The sequence below is a fragment of the Ursus maritimus genome, unplaced genomic scaffold, assembly GCF_017311325.1.
Source record: "Ursus maritimus isolate PB19 unplaced genomic scaffold, ASM1731132v1 scaffold_4, whole genome shotgun sequence".
In the NCBI taxonomy this organism is placed as follows: domain Eukaryota; kingdom Metazoa; phylum Chordata; class Mammalia; order Carnivora; family Ursidae; genus Ursus; species Ursus maritimus.
In genome coordinates, this window is record NW_024426552.1 from 56840915 (window position 1) to 56857901 (window position 16987).

General features: G+C 48.3%; 1 protein-coding gene and 1 long non-coding RNA gene across 2 annotated transcripts in view; one reads left to right on the top strand and one right to left on the bottom strand.

The window, feature by feature from the left end:
* Nucleotides 1-13965: 13965 nt before the first annotated feature.
* Nucleotides 13966-16070, bottom strand: LOC121100403. Its single transcript, XR_005832188.1, has 3 exons — nucleotides 15995-16070; nucleotides 15068-15144; nucleotides 13966-14111 (listed from the first exon to the last, which is right to left on the bottom strand). It is a non-coding gene; the product is annotated as an uncharacterized LOC121100403 (long non-coding RNA).
* BOC (BOC cell adhesion associated, oncogene regulated) overlaps nucleotides 15926-16987 on the top strand; it is a 50446-nt gene continuing 49384 nt past the window's right edge. The window contains 1 exon segment of the mRNA XM_040621246.1: nucleotides 15926-16061. Within this exon segment, the coding sequence (XP_040477180.1) occupies nucleotides 15979-16061 (83 nt within the window). The 5' untranslated portion in view covers nucleotides 15926-15978.

The following is a 16987-nucleotide window of genomic DNA, read 5'->3' on the forward strand; positions in this document are numbered from 1 at the left end:
TTTCTAGTACATCAGACCTTGGACTGGGAGCTTTCTTGCCCCAGGAGAATAAGCTTTCTTAGTCAAAGGGTGGTTCTCCAACCAACCCCCCCCCAATTTTTCTTTATCATACAAACATCTACTAATAATTAAAAAAATGTTCTTTTAAATGACCCGCATTCCCACATTATAACACAACTTGTGTGTTCATCCATGTGCATAATACTTCTCACATAGTTGTGATAAAAGCATAGACATTTTTGTAGTCAGCAGTGAAGCACCTAGAGACTTTTGTCCAAAGGCTCACAGAAAACAGATGTGTCCAACCTACTTCACTATTGTTGGGAACAACCTGAATCCTCAGAGTGCTCCCACATCGAGCCTTCACATGTAAAATTTTCATCATTTATGAGGCCGAATCAAATATTGGGGGTCTGGTGGGGGGGGGAGTGGAATGGAAGTGGGTGTTTTTAATCTAGAAATCAATGTTTACAAAAAGCCTCCCTAAATAGGGCTTTTGCCCCTTTGAGCCCTCAGGGTTGGTATGGGTAGAGAAGGGGAGGAGGAAGGCAGGAGGTAAGCTTGAGAGGCTCATCTCAAGTGGCACTGCGGTGGGGATTAGGGCACTGCCTTGAAGCCTGGCTCTTCTGAGGGCTCCATTCACACTGACTCAAATCACCGAACTAACTCATCAATCCTCGTATCTCCACTGCCATTGTGTTAGCCTCCCTCTCCAAGCTTGCCTCATCATTCCTGCCCCTCCTTTTCTTCTTCTATCTATACCATTTTTTCCATGCCTGCTACCACCGTGCTTCTTCATGCCCTTGACAATTGTTGCTGACACATGGCTAGACTCCCCACTGGCTATCCATCACTACACCACCCATCTTCCATCAATCCCATAAACAAGTCACCACCCGGCTTCAAAACAGTCTAAGTTTACAACCCACATTTCCTAGCCCTCTCACATGCGGCTCTGTCTCACCTCATGATAATATTACTTTAGTAGGAGCCTTCTGCTCCAGCCCAAACCTATCTAGTGCTGACCCTTGATTTTTGCCGGGTTCATTCCTTGCTTGCTGCCTTAACACCCCAAACCCCTTTCCTGTAAGCCCACCTTACTTTGCGTGAGACCCACTAATGATGTGTTCTTGAGAGAGATTTGGTGAATGTTGATGAAAATGGGCTGCTCGTTGCAAAGGTACTGGTTTTTTAAGATTCAGTGTAATCGTTGTCCTTAATCCATGGTTCATTTCATTTTTACAATGGACCAAGTAACTGGAGATTTAAGGAAGCCCAGGATCTTGAAAAACTGCTTTTTCTGTTTTCTTATTTATAAAACGTATTAATAAGGAATTACTATGGTTTATAGCAATGTACCTTATAAAAAGCCAGTACTTTGGAACTGTTTATTTTGTTGTTCAAAAGATAAGACACTTCTCTTTTTCCCCAGCCCCAGCACAAACTTCCTGGAACCCATGACCCATGAAGTCTTGTCAACACTCACGCCGTCTGAGGGTAGCAGCAATGAAGTAGAAGCAGCAGGTGAGGTTTTCCGCCCACAGTCTAATACCTCTGGCCTATTGGGTCAGTCGTTTTTTTTGTTTTTTGGGTTTTTTTCATGTTTTGTGTTGCCTCTTGAGGACAGAGTGTTTCTAATCGTTTAGCATTAGAAGGGTCTGGCTCTGAGTGGAATCTGGACCAGACGGATTGGTTCCAGTTCAGTTCAGACACTTTAGTCAGAGTCAGTGGTGACCTCTTTCCCCTGGGGTGGCTGTTTGAACCCTCCTTTCCTTGAGGCAAATCTGTTCAACATGTTGGATACAAACCGTTTTCTGTGGGATTTGGAGTCCGAGGCTGCTGTAGAAAAGCCCTGCTTAGGTCTGGGTGAGGAAAGCCCTGTGTTTATGTCTCTGTCAGTGGTATTATAGCGAATGCTTGTGATCCGCTATGCTGGGCAGTGTTTATCTCACAGAACCCAGAGGGATTCTGTGTCATCCCAACTTTTGAAATAAAGTTAGGAAATAATTTCTCCTTTCCTAATGGTGAATTTGGCCTTACCTTCAAAGGCCTTTGATGTTTGGGACAGGATTATTGGGCAGTAAGAGGAAATCATAGGAGAAAGATCAGAGCCAATAATACACAGTCAACCTCATTTGGTTGCCAGAGAAAATGTTGAGGAAAGTCTCAACTAGTTCTCCTGATAGGTAACAGGAAAGTGCATACTATGGCCAGGGTAAGTAGGGTTGAATAAAGAAAATAACTCAAAAGGAGCTGACCAGCAGAAAGTATGGCAAAGGAATGTTTATTCTTCTCTAGAATGAGTTTGGACAGCACTGGACAAGATGAGGGTGATGATGTATGTGTCGGCTGGAGCCTTGATCCTTTCAACAAGCTTTTATTGGGTACTTGCTGTGAGCCTGGGATCAATACCAGAGCCCACAGCATCCAGAGTCCCATCACCGAAGGGAGAGGAGCACTGCAACAGAAACTGTAGTGTTGGACGAGGTCAGTTAAGAAAGGCTTTTGAGGGAGGAGAGTCGGTATCTCAGACTAAGTCTTAAGGGCAGAGATGGGACTGGCAGGACCGAACTGTTCTTTGACCTCTGCCTGTATGTGTTCATTATTTTCTCCCTGAAAACCTCCTTTTCTTCAGCAGACGATAGGCTCAAGTATTCTTGAGACAGGAGATTGTAGGTTCAGAGTACTTTTGTTAATTTTAGGAAAGTCAAAACTGGAAGTTCTGCATTGAATACAGAATCTCAGAAATCTGAGTCTTAGACAGGGTTCAAAAACCAGTTACTGAATAGCTGTCGGCGTTGGGCGGGGAGGGATGTGTGATTTTTTTCTTTTTTCTTTCTCATCCATGTCAGATTTCAGCTGAGAATTTTAGAAACAACATGCCTGAATTCAGTTTTTTACCTGTCAGTTTCATTTGCCCTTTGTGCTCCTGTGTGCACCGGGTTTGCTAACTCTGAAATCCTTTCCAGAATAGCCAGTGAGGGGACATTTATTGTAGGGACAGATAAAAGTCGCCGGGCTCTCCACTTTCCCAGGAACCTCCTTGGCTGCCGAGAGGTAATTGTCGCACAGGCTGGGAGTACAGGTAAGAGGAAGAGGGCCTGTGGAGCCGGCTCACCTTGGAGCCCCCCCTCTGGCAGGGCTGAAATTGGACTCTGGAATAGAGTGCTCCCCCACCTCCCCTGGCCCTGCCAATATTTTTCCAGACGAGTCCCAGCCAGGTGCCTTTACTAGTCTGAGTTTACCTAACATTACAATCACAGCAGGTTTATTAGGTATGGGTCACAGTTAATTGGAGAGGAAAATTGGGGGGTTCTGGCTTTATTACTTTTCTCTGAAAGCAGAGACTGCTCTTAATTATTTCACAGATCATCCCTGCCACTTGACTCTTTCTGCTCTCTACTGACTATCATCCCACGGTGGTGTTATGCTAGCTCTTCCTTTTTATGTCCCTGTGTCCACGTGAGGGGGATTTCATAATGCAGTCAGCACAGTGAGATGACATAAAGCAATGGAAATTCATGGCTCTTTACCTCTGTCATTATGAATGGATGTTTTGTAGTGAACAAGTTATATAAAAATCTGTGTTATAGCCAAGAGTTAGATGCTAATGACTCTTCCAATGTACAGGCCTTTCAAGCCATCACCTGCAACCCTCCCTTGACACCACTGGTGCTCTGCCATCTTGAAGGCTGCATCCGCTCCAGGTGAAAGCCCCACGGTCAGGTGCTTTTCATTCTCTAGCCTTGTGTTGCAGAGATGGAGGCTGGGTGGTTAGGCCCAGCTCTCGCCTGTCTGGACTGTGGCAGCTTGCCAGCAAGTTTCACTGGGTGGTCTTTGACAATGAGGGGGGTGGGGAAGCTCAGCTCTCCTGCCCAAAGGGGAACAAGAAGGTTGGCAGCCAATCCCCAGTCATTGAAACGCCACAAAGGTCTTGAGCACTGGTGAAAAAAAAAAATGGAACAGGTTGCTGAGGGCGGTATTGTGAAGGGGTTCATTTTTGTTCCCCTGATTTTATAGACAGAGCCTTGCATTTATATGGCAAGGCTCCCTCAAGAGGGTGAGCACACAAGGGCGGCAGCCACCCTTCATCATGGGACGGGAGAATTACTGTTCTCACCCCATCACTGGGAATCAGCTGTGGACCTGGAGGGCAGGCTGAGGTCCGGAAAGCCCGGAGCCGAGGAGGCAACCCCGCCTGCCTCCTCCGTCCCTCCGGTGTTGTGCTGTGCAGAATGATAGGTGCCATCTAATGAGCGCAGACTGTGTGCCGGGCCCTGTGCTAAGCCTGCAGGTATTACCCCTGCACCCCCCACGCTCCCCTCCACAGTCCTGTGGAGACGGGCAGTATGATCTTGTTCTGCAGATAAGGGGCCAAAGCTTAAAGAGGTGTAGTGACTTGTTCTGCGCTCACAGCTGGTAAGTGGCAGAGCCAAGATTTCATCGAAAGAGTGCTGACTCCAAAACTCAGGCTTTGCAGGAAAAAAAATGCCCAGACAATCTCTCCCGCTAAGAAGAGTCCTCTCAGCTGGGGGGGAATAGTGGTGGGGAGGACTGATTCTTCTGCCACTAACAAGTGTAAGGAGCTGATGGGGGCCTTTATGAGACTTGCCTTAAGAGACCGGAACCGAAAACGGGGGCCACAGCTGGAAGGTTTTGACCGGCGGCAGCACAAGAGAAGCCAGACTTTGTGGCACAGCTTGTGTCAGACTTAGTAGACAGCTCTGAAAGCCTCGTCCACCTGGGTCTCATCTCAGAACACGTCTCTTGCCTCTCCCATTCCCCCCCTCTCACACACACATCATCTGAATTGGCTGTCTGAGTCTCTGCGTCCCCTATAGATGCCGGCTGAATCCTCTTGCTCCTCAGGTTTCTGCAAGTCTGATCAAGCAGGCCTTCTGTGCCCTCCGTGGGGAGAGGGGGAGAAGGTGCTTGGCCCAGCAGATACTTTTCCTGGTCAGGAGACGTGGCAGCTTGCACAGAAAAATAGCCTGGGGAAGGAGCTAGGAGCTTTGACAGACAGGTAACTGACGGGAGATGGTACCTCGCAGGCGAATACTCCCAGGACAGCCGGCAGGAAGAATTCTACAGGCAGTTACCTGCAGGAGAGCGGAACAGACCTCTCCCTCCTGGCTGAGGGCAGTGCTGGAGACTTCGCTGTGGAGGACTCCTAGCTGCCCTTAGTTCCTGGTTTCTCTTTAATAAGCGTGGACAGCCTGAAGCCCGGGGGTGCTGCTTTGCAGCGAGGAATGACACAGGACATTTCAGTTTAAGAAAATTATGTGGCCAACTAGCTGGGTAACTGAGAGTGTCACAGAAACTCTCTGAGCCTTTATTTCCCTATCGCCACAAAGCTGCCGTTCAGAGCACCATTAGGATGCAGAGAGATAGCACAAGAGAACGCTTTTGATTCGGAATGTTTCTGCTGTCCTCAGAAACCCAAGTCCTCCCGCATCCGTGCTCGCCCAGGCTGAGTTAGGAGACAAGACCTGCTAGGGAGCTGGCCAGAGGTCGGAGCGTGGCCATATGGGCTGCAGCTGCTTCTGTGGTTGTGTCTCTGTTTTCCGAGGGCAGACGCCTGGACTAGAGGCAGTTCGTCCTTCTGCCAGAAACCCTTCCCGAGCTCCGGACGGCTGTCTTTCTCCCTCTTGCAGGAAGAGGCAGTGAGGGGGTCTCAGGGTCTGGCGAGAGTTGGGAGAGGAAAAGACCTCATGACAGGGGGATCCCGGTTAACTCCCCGAGGGAGGAAGAACAGAGGAGTCTGGGGGAGTGTCTGGAGCGAATCTTACTAGAAGGTGGTTCAGGAGGAAGCCGTATTTCCAGGGCCACTTGCGGGTTGGAGATTGTGTGGCGTCCTGGTTAAGTGTGGGCTTTGGAGCCAGAACGGCCTGGATTTGCATCCTGGCCTTGCTAGTTGCTAGGTATATGACCCTGGGCTAGTTACCTAGACTCTGAAACCCCAATTTCTTAAGGTTGTTATAAAGAGAAGCAAGAAATGGCATATAATGCATTTATGAAGCACGTCGTGAGCATTCAGTAGAAGGCAGCTGTTGGGAGGAAAGGAGAGGAAAGAGGAACAGCGGGAAGTGAGGGTGACTGATGGATTGGGCAGCTGGAAGGAGGACTAGGGGTAGACTGTGCCAATGGAACCCCCACTGCTCAAGGCTCTACAGGGATAAAGGAGTGAGCAGATGGGGACAGAGAGGAGCCCACAGTGAGACAAAGCCCTGCCCAGCGCACCCTGACGTGTCCTCAGACCTGGGCAGTAGGAAGAGAATTCCCACCCAGCCTCCTCCTCTGCTTCTTCCCCGTTCAGCATCTTCCATTCTGCCTGCGAGGCCGAAAACCTTGGCGTCATCTTCAGCTCTGTTCTTTCTCTCACACTCCACTTTAAATGGACAAATAATATTGGCTTTACCTTTAAAATATATCTAGAATCCTGCAACTTCTTACCACCCTGGTCTTCCTCCACTTCTTACCCAGACTGTCGGACTGTGGGACTATGGGACTCTTGCAGTAGCTTCCTCAGGGTTCTGCCCGCTTCCACCCCCACTCCCCTGACCTCCCTGCCCCTCAGTCCGTCCACATTGAGAAGTCAGTTTCAGCTTCCAACAGAGAAGCCAGAGGAGGTCACTTCTCTGCTCAGAACTCTCCAGGGGGTCCTGTTTAATTCAGAGAAAATTCTAAAGCCTTCAGTGCCCTCAGCCCCACCCCCTGTAGCTCTGCCCTCACCTCCCCCCACCCCACCACCACCCGGGCCTCCTTGCTGCCCCTCCATCTCGCTGAGCAACTTCTTTGCCTTCCGCAACTAAGCAGAACCTAGCTGTCCTTTCTTAATTCATCCTTCTCTCGCCCTTCAGCCCAATTTATTTTCCCTCAGAGTTATCACCTGCTGACAGGTATCTATTTGTCCAGTTGCTTACTGCCTACTTCTCCTCCAGAATGAAAGATCCATGAGACCAGGGACTTTTTTTCCCTCACTGTCATTTCTGTGCTTGGATTAGACTCTGATACGTAACTGGTGTTCAGTTTTTTCCCCTCACTAGTCTGCACGGCTTGTCTGAATTTCAAAAGAGGTGTAATATGAGTTTTAAAATCAAATAATTACATATGGATTTATAGAAGAAAAATGCATTCTGGGTATATGTATATGGGAGTATGTGGGAGAGTGGTGCAGAGAATTCTAATAATATTTGAGTGTGTGTTTCAGAATTGCCAGGGAGCTGTGTGCTTGGCCACGACAGAAACAGCCCAGTTCTTTCTTCCTCAAGGTGACTGACTTCAGGATGGTGCATGGGTGTGCTCATTGTTTCACCTGTAAGGGGAGCGTAAGAACGGATGCCTCCTCTGGCCCTTCCCCATCGGTCGCTTCAGAGGAATTTGTGGAGCGTCTGCTTTATGCCCACACTGTGCTAAGCCTGGCTAGGAGAGGCAGAGAAGCCCAGCGCCTTCTCTCATTCCACTGAGTCCCACAGTCTAGTTGTTCACCTGGGATTTCCTAGGTGTGCCCAGACAATCCATTTTGCTGCTCCCTTCCGGTATCACAGTGACCTGAGTTGAATTGGAGCTCTGTTGAATCGCGTTTGGACCCACAGGACGGGGACATGAGGAACGTGACACGTTCGAGAATAGTTCAGCTCCCCGCACACATGAGGGCCTGGGGGGTCAGGCCCCATGCTGGGCACGCAGGCCACAGAGATGGTCTCTGCTGCTGGAGAGCTGACAGCTACATACAGGGACAGCACGATTGGATGTCCGCCCAGAGGGGGACAGATCTGATTTCCAGTTGCATCTCAGTCACTCAGACTTGCTTCTAGATTTAGAAGCTGAGGAAGAATAAAAATAGGGATAAAGATCCCAGGAGGTCTTGTGCTGACAACAAATGTGCCTGAGAAATGGTACTACCCAACATCTCCGGCATTTCAGGGAGCTGAAGGCCTGAGCTTCCTCCTTCAGCTTTGTTTGTTTTTTTTTAAACTCTTAAAAATGAATAGCTTTTTTCTTGCAATTTGAAGTTTACAGAAAAGAAAAAAATTAAGTAAAAAATATAGAGTTGCCACATACCCCTCACCCCAGGCCTGTTCTCCCTTATTATTTGGATGTTGGTGCAGCACATTTGTTAACAGTTGTGCGGTTGATAAGCCCATATCGATACATTGTTACTAACTAAAGTGCATGCTTTACATTGACTATTTGTATTATACACGCTGTGGGCTTTGACAAATGCATCATAACAACTATTCAGCATTGCAGTATCATACAGAATAATTGTTTCTCTGCTTAAAAATCCCCTGTGCTCCACTTATTAGGCCCTCTCTCTTTCCCTCCCCCAATCCCTGGTAACCGTTGCTCGTTTTATTGTCTTCGTAGTTTTGTCTTTTCCCGACTGTCCTACACTTGGAATCACACAGTCTATAGTGTTTCCAGGTTGGCTTCTTTTACTTGGCAGTCTCTTCCAGTTTTAAACACGGCCTTCTGTCCCTTTCCCCTATCCCCTCCCCCACATGCACATGTCCGTCTGGAATAAGAGCCCTGTGCTGAGACCCACTTGACCAGAGCCCGTGAGTCCCATTCCTTCATCGTCTCCCAGTGAACGTGCCTGGCCCTGGTGCTACCGGAGTTTAGCCCAGGCTGGTAGACTGTGAGGAGCTGCCTGTGTTTCGGTTCCACATCTGGAAGCATCAGCTGTGCAGACCTTCCCATCCCATTCCTAACTAGAGCCAGGAGGAGCACATGGGGCTTGTTTGTCTTCCTCCTCAGTAGTTTGTTTTACTTGCTTTGGAGCCGGGGAGGAGGGTGGGGAAGTGAGCTTCCCCCAGGCAGGCAGCCCTCCTTCACACCCATATCTGCTGGCTGGCCACATGTCCCCCAGCCTCTGAAGTCACTGTTGTCAGCCCTGTCCTGGTCCCAGTGGCGTCTGTGCTGAGCCCTGAGAGTGAGCACCGAGGCCTGTTTTGTGGGCATTTGGGAGGAAGACCGATAGGGAGCAGAGAGACTGAGAACATTTTTTCCTGCCCTGAAGGGCTTCTTTCCTGAGTCAGCCTTGTAAGCCAGGATTCCTTGGGAGTTGGAGGCAGGAACCTCAGTATTCCCTGCACTCACCAGTCACTCCAAACAGGGAGAATCTCTGGGGGAGTAAGTGATGATGATGGATGTTCAAAGGGAAGGAGAATGAGGGAGTTCCTCAAATCTAGACCCCGAGCTAAGGGAAGGAAGGTGCATGTGAATGGGGTCCTGTGGGTCATCTAGTTGAACCAGGCTGTGAAGTTCCAGGGGCTGAGGAAAGTGGGTGTATGAGGTGCAGAGAGTTACAATCCTGGGGAACAGGGACTGAAATTTAGACCGTAGGTTCCATTGCTTCCTGTCTGGAGTCAACACAGAGCTGAGGCCAGCTGGTACCTTCCTGACTCTGAAGGACACCAGCCAGGTGTGACAGAGTTCAGTGTGAAGGAGAAAGAAGACTCTCTGGCCCCTTTGGAAAGTCAGCTTTTGGACTGTGGAAGTTCCATGCTGATGGTCCAAGTCCATACCGCTTCGTCCTCTGGTTTTCCTTCTTCCCCCAGTCCACAATCCGAGCTATATCCTGATCAGTGACTCACTAAAGGGCCCCAGGTCACCATACATTGGCTCTGCCTAGTTGTCCCCGGTGCAAGTGGAGACGAATAGTGGCCTGTCCCAGGTTTGCCACTAACATGGTCAGCACTATTGCAACAGAGTGTTTAAAGTTCTTCAAGCTCTTCAGAGGACCCTCTACAGGCAAATTGTCCTTGACTTTATGGTTAGTTATGGAGTCAGGGTGTAGCCTCCAGGCCCCCTGTCTTCCCGAGTCTGATTTTAGAGCCAAGGAGGCTGTGACAGTGATTACTGACCCTCAACACAAGCCTTGGCCCTTGCCTCGGTTTGCCCAAAGAGGCGGACAACAGAAAACTGCTGAACCAAGTGAGTGTGGGCCCTATGATCCTTACCAAATCCAGCCTTCACCCGTCTCCCTTCTAACATTCTGTCCCCACAGGAGGTATAGTGAGTGTCCTGAGAGAGAATCCCAGGCCAGCTCCTGTAGGTACATGCCAGGCAGAGTGTGCCTAGGAGCAGGGGCACTTTTCCTGAACCAAGAGATAAATACATGATCTGACAAAACATTTGGGTTTTTTTTTTTCTCCTGATTTGTGTGTGGAAGAAATCTCAGTAAGGCTGATTTTATAAATAGCCTTTATAGTTACTAAAATATAAATTTATAAATGCAATGCATTTTTTAAAAAATCACCTTTAGCGTAGAGAATGGCATCCTGTGGGGATCATGCCAGGAACTCCCAAGAGGTGGTTGTCTGTTAGTACGGGATGCTCAGGGAGGCACAGGCCTTGCTTGACCTGGGGAGCTTCAGCAGGTGTTGGTGGAAGGAAGTCTCTGGTGCAGTCTGGATCTTATCTAGTACTTTCCAGAACAATATACAGGAATCAGGGCAGGGGGTCCCAATTTCACCCACTGCCACTCTACTCCCCTCTTTAGAAAAAGCCAGCCTCCATGGTAGCGGAACAGGGAAGCTCCTTATTAACTAAGGTCTATGCGCTTTCAGAGTCAGAAAGTGAAGAGGAACAGTGTGCCCAATTAAGATGGACTCCTTTGACAGGCAGAACTAATTTTCCCCACACCGGAAATTAACACAAATGCCAGTACTAACACCCTTGGTCTGCAGGGGGGGAAAGGCAGAGAGACCTGTTTCTTTGCATCTCAGCCAAGATGGGGTGTGTTTCCCTGCCGAAGGTGGGGGTTCTGACCTGTGTCTCTAGTGTGAAGAATGCCACCCTTTGAGACTCAGGATGCCCGCAGACTGCCTCTCTTGAGTCACTATGGCATAGGCCCCCAGATGTGTTCAAAACCATCAACTAGTGGCCTTTCAGTCAATCAGTCAACAGATTATTGAGCTCTGTGCCTACTGCCCACAAGACGCTTCTGGCCTGGATTATGAATATCTCTGAAATCCAAACGAGAGGTTATTTTACTTCAAATCGCATCATCACGTTCTCTCCTTAGAGAAGGGCTTGGTCTGGGCAGGTGCTAGGTGCTCGCCATTAGCGCCTTCGTCATCATTATTACTTCGGTTTGAGACAAACTGCCGACTTAGAATTCTTTCCTAAGCCAGTATTCTTGGAGCATTTGGCTATTTAAAAAGAGTCTTGTCGATTATGGTATGTTGGGAATTCTATTGTAGAGACATGGAGGCCCAGAGAAAAGTGGTAGATTCAGAAGTCCAAGCCAGTTTTCTTGATGGTCTTTCACCTGGGCCTCAAGGCCTCTGCACTTGGTTAGTTCTGCAGCCAGAGAAGTTGGGGGCGTGTTGTTGGTGAGGTATGCTCAGGGTCCTGAGGAAGGCCCATCCCGGACAGAGAAACCCCAGAAAGGAAACAGAGGGCATGGGGTGCAGCCAACTAGCTCTGGGTCCCTGCACCAGAGGGCTAGGGGGATAGGCTCTGTAGGTCTCCTCTGGCTATGGAGTCCCCTTTCAGAGATGGGGCTGCCTCTTTGGCACAATACCGGGGAGCCTTTCAAGGTCAAAGAGAACACCCCTTCCCCATCAGAACCTCGGCGCTCAGTGAAACCTGCTTTTCAAAATGCTGTTTCACTTGACTGAGAGAACATTGGGTAGGTAGGTAGGGGGGGTGGGTGGCGGTGGGGTGTTTCCTGGAAGTTAGTGTGGGATTGGGAAGGTTTGAGATGTTCTAGTTATCCTTTGAAAAAAAAACAAGTTTTATTATTATTTGTTTATTTAAAAACTCTAACACAGAGAAACAGAAAGAATAGTATCATGAACCCCATCTACCCATCACCCAGATTCAACAGTTATCAGGACAAAGGGTTTTTTGTTTTGTTTTGTTTTTTAATATTGGTTTGTTTTCATTACTATCTGTGTGCCAGATGGGACAAGGATGGATGCCATAAGGTTGCTCTTTCCAAAAGACGTGTGTGATCCCATCTCCCCGCCTCCTCAGTGGCATAAAAAGGAAAGAACACCAGCCTGGGGCACTCAGGGTTGATATCCAGTTGTTCCATGGTGCTCCTAGGTGTTTCTGTGTTTCCCCCTACCAGATGCTGACCTCTTGGAGAAAGCTTGAACTTTGTCTTTGGATTCTGAAGACCTGGTATTGAAGGGGTGTTCAATAAGCGTTGGTTGACTTGCAAGGCAAGCGATTCCATGGGACAGGGTGGGTTCCATCTGGATAGGTGCGAGTCACGTGAGTGCTTACTTCACCATTTGGGGAGCAGTTCCCCCGAAGTAGGTCGATGGTGGGATTCAGAGTTGGGTAGGGGGTGATTATCTGAACTCTGGGGGACCCTGAGTGTGTGAAAGGTTAGCTTTCATCATTCTAGAGTGAAGGGGCTCCTGCTTTTGCCTAGAAAGAAGGAAAGAAGAGTGTGGCAGCCTGGGAGAACAGGAGAGAGGGGGACGGGGGCTGCTCTCTGCCTGGCCCCCAGACTCTGGAGGCTGCAGGCTGTGGGTGTGGCTGAGCAGGCTCTGAGAATGAGGCTCCAGCCCCAGACCCGTTTCTCTGGGTGGCCACAGACAACCCACACGCCGCCTGCACCACCGGGCCCGCGTGTCATTCCAAGTGCTATTTTATTCACTGTGGCGTTGGCAAAGAACAGGGCTCCTTCGAGTGTGGCGGAGGGAGTCCACTTCCAGCCTTTCCAGCGCTGGGCAGCTCCGAGGCGCTGTGCCCCTCTGGGCAGGGCTGGGGACGTTAGAGGATATGAACTGGGGTGTCGGAGGAACGTGAGGGTGGGTGCTGCAAACAACCCCCCCCCTCAGATCCAACCCTGGGTGTAGCGAGCAGAGGCCGCAGGCCCGGTGGGCCAAGGCCCACAACAGACCCGAGCCAACTCTCCAAGCCCGGACTTTCATCAGTGACCTGCCCCGCCCACTCCCTGCCTGGTCTTTTTCAGTTTAAACTTCCAGCCCTGTCCTCCCCTCCCATACAGGCATGATGTGTGTGTTAGTGTTTTAATTTTTGTTCTTGGCAGAAGTTAAGACACAAAATGGATTTGGAAGGAGATGAAACCAGTCTGGGTATATGTTGGGCAGCAGCAGCTTCATTCCTGGAGTGGGCGGGCCGGGGAGGGGGAGGGGGAGGGGTGGGGGACCCGGTCTCTAAGGCAGGGTGGGGAGCTGTCTCCTCCCCTGGTAGGGACCAAACTGAAAAAGGACCTCTCTGGGCAAGGCCTGAAGCCAGAAGCTAAGCTGTTAACCCTTTGGGACATCGAAAAGACAGTTCCCGTGGAGCCAAAGCCCTCTGGTCCAGTGTGGTGTTAAGCGGCTCTGGGAGCCTTGGCCGGTCGATGGTCAATACGTGTCCCACTTCTGGGTGTTCTCTGAGCCCCTAGAGACTGCTCTGCCTTTGTTAAGGGACGCAGGGCTGCCACTTCAGGTTTTGATGTGCAACCACTAAAACGTGCATGTGCTTGAAGAACTTCCAGTCTTCTGCTGACCTCCCGGGCCCCAGAACTAGCGGTGATGGTCCCCATCTGGCAAGGGTTACTGTGGCCCCAGGACCTGTTTGAATCTCCTTTTCTAGGGTAGAGGTCATCTTGGCCCCAAAAGTAGGCGCTCTTTGCAATGGTGCCCTCTCCTTGGGTTTTTATTTCTGTGTGAAGAGGAGAAAATTAGAATCGGAAAGTCCAGAAAATACCTGAGGAAATGTGAGAGAAGCTTTAAGAAAATGTTTTATTCTCTAAAATGTATTAAGATATTCAGTTTTTGGAATTGAAAAAAAGTTTTTAGCTTTAAAAATTAGAAGAATTTCCTTAAAATAATTTAGTCAGGAACATTTTTATACAAAATTCTCAATTCCAGCCAGGGCATCCAATGTAACCAAGGCATTTCTGATAGACATTCTTAATCAGAATGGCCCCCAGATCCATGGCAGGGACACCCAGTGGTTGCCAACCTTGGCTGTGTGTTACAGTTTCCAGGGAAGAGTTTTGAAATTCTGATGCCTTGGCGCCGCCTCCAGAGTGGGGCTTCTATTTGTCTGAGGTGCTGCCCAGGCGCTGGTGGGTTTTAGTGTCCCCAGATGATTCTCCTGTGCGGCCGGTGTTGGCAACCTTCAATCTAATGCTTGTGTAAGAACAGAAGGAAGATGAGAGAGGCCGGATTAAGAAGTGGAAGAATTTTATTGTCTCTTGCTACATGCTGGTGCATATAACTTGGATCCAGACTCAAACCACTGCTGCCAACTTTTGAATGGAATTTGGGCACTCAGACCTCAGGACTGACTCTGAGTGGGGTTGGGGACGACACATCTTGAGGAGTTGAGTGCAGAGTGCATTGTGGGATCTGCCAAACCAGTCCCTCCCAAAACATAGTAGCCAGTGCATGACTCCAACTCAGACTGACTTTGGTTTTTTACAGCCTTTCACAGTTCCTTCTTCGGAAAACAGCTCATTGTCTATCTGGTTGGAGTGACCAAGGACATCAAGACCAAAGTCAGGGGAAGCAGAAAAGCCGTGGCTTTGAAATTTTTCTTGAGCAAGATGGTTAATCTCTCTGAGCCTCAATTGCTGTATCTGTAAAATGGGAATGACAATACCACCTACTTCATAGAGTTGCTTAGAGGTTAGACAAGGTATTTCAGGTATATTGTCTCAACAAATGGTCAAGTACTTTTCTTTGATTTATACTAAGATTGATGGTTTCTTCTAATTCTAAAGATCTGCCTTAATCCCATATCGCAACAAAACCTGGTATATTATATTTATTAAATCTTGATGACTTTTAATTACATTTACAAATCAGTTAAATTAGGAAATTTGTAATTTAGGAGGAAAAAAGGCAGTCTTTAAATGTTAATATGGCCAACATGATAATTTCAGCAAACTAACTTCTTGATGGATACTTTATACAATTTACTAAACAAAGTAATTTCAGATTTGTAAAGGTTAACAGAATATTAAATGTGTTTACATTTTTTTCCATAACACTTGTCCATATTGTATGGAAGCAGCAGATCCTGGAATTAGAGGAGGTTCCTTATAAGCCAAAGTTGTTGAATGTTAGAGAATGGTTACAGGTACCTCTTCGGAGATGAAAATGGGGCAAAGAGCAGCCTTTTTATGGCCCAGCGGGTTGTTGGGGAATGAAGTCCTCAGGCCTATGGAAAGATAAAATACCAGTGATGACATACTGTTTGGAGGCAGCTTTTGTTTTTTTTTTTTCAAATTTGTCTTTTTAATTACAAAAGTGATAACTGTGTAGCTAACCACTTTGAATACTTCTGAAGCATTTAATGCAAAAAGTACAAATCCCCTAATCTTCAGAGATAAATGATGTTAACATTTAAGTGTTTCGTGACCTCCGAAAAACTATACACCACATATCATATGCAGTTTTTTAAATAACAAAAATGGAATCATGCTGTTTTACAAGTTGCTGGATATTCTCCAGGAACCTCTTAGGCCAACATTTCCCAAAGTGTATTTGATGAAATTCTCCTCACTAATGGTACTCTGAGAAAAAAGAGTAGTGTGGTCAAATAAGACCAGGCCTGTGGTCACGTAAGTCCAGGCCTGTGGTTAAGTAAGTTCAGACTTCAGTGCATACTCTTACCCTCCTCTTGGTGATTCACGGTGCATAACACCATATTAAAGGCTCTGAAAAGGCCTGTAGTAAAGAAACCTAATTAGTTTTTCTTAACATAGCATTTCTCTAAATTATTTTGCCATCGCATTTTTACATCCAGTAGATTTTTAGAAGTGCCGTTTTAGGCATTCCTCGCTAAGCTCTCCTCCACCCATTTCCCTCTGCCTTCTGTGGTGTAATCTTGTGGGGTAGGCAGGAAGAAAAGAGCTCATGCCTTCCTTTACTCAGCAAATGCTTATCACGCTCCTACTGTGTGCTGAGCACTGCGGTCGCTGCTGGGGGTACGAGAATAAGCAAGCTAGCAGGCTGTCTGCCCTGGGAGAAACTGTTTCCCTCCCGCGCTAGGATGGTAGGAATCCTACCAGGATGGCTTGCACCTGGGAGTGGCAGTGTTTCTGCAGGGGATCCTCTCTGCAGCTGTTGGAGCCGGTGAATGCAGGCCAGAACGATCCCCACCCCCGCTGTTCCTGACCCTTCCCCAAGCTTCTCCAATTCCCCATGCTTTGCTCCTGCTGTAAATAGTGGTGCCTGACCCAGCTGGCAAGACTCCATGTGTTTGTTTTCTCTGCGTGTGCCAGGCCTGCACCAAGGCCACTGTGCTTTACAAGTTGGGGAGAACTGACGGGAGGTGGGGTCGGGGGCTTCCAGCAGAAGGCAGGGACTGACAGACTGATGGACTGGAGCATGCTTCAGGTCTCCAAATTGGTATTTATTTTAAGTTTTAGGTGGTTTAAAAGAGCTTTGTAATCGAGAAAGAGCAGGGGTGGGCTGCGGACTCAATGTGTATATTTGGGGGTCAGGGAGGTGGTGAAGACAGTGGGTTTGTATGAGGTCAGATGGGAAAGAAAGTAAACTGTCATGGTTCTAAAGCATACTTACCAGCTGGAGCTGGCGATGCTGGCTGTGTGAGCCCACGTGCACGCACACGTGTGTGGATGCAGGTCTATCTTAGAGGTTGTGAATGCACAGGCCCAGAGAGCGCAGGTGGGCGTGTCTGGTGCCTGAGATACTTCCTATTCTTAACCCTCTTTTGTTGAAATACTAGGCATAAATCTGCAACAATGATCAGACTAATGAAAGTATTCCTAAAAGTAACCCTAACGAGAATTATTCAGATTCAATAAGTGGCCGTCATGTACTGAGCAACTACTTTGTACCAGTCAGTATGCTAGATGGTTTACTAAGGTAATTTGTTTTTCTTCAGCATCGCTGTATGCTATAGATTTTATTGTCTTACATTAAAGTGGTTCCTTCTAAGTTCAGGGTAAGGGTTTCTGGCTTGCGGGAAGGTCTAGGAGAGACCCTGTTCATGTCACAGTGCAGTCACCTGCCAACCAAAGAGCGCCGGCTCCTGA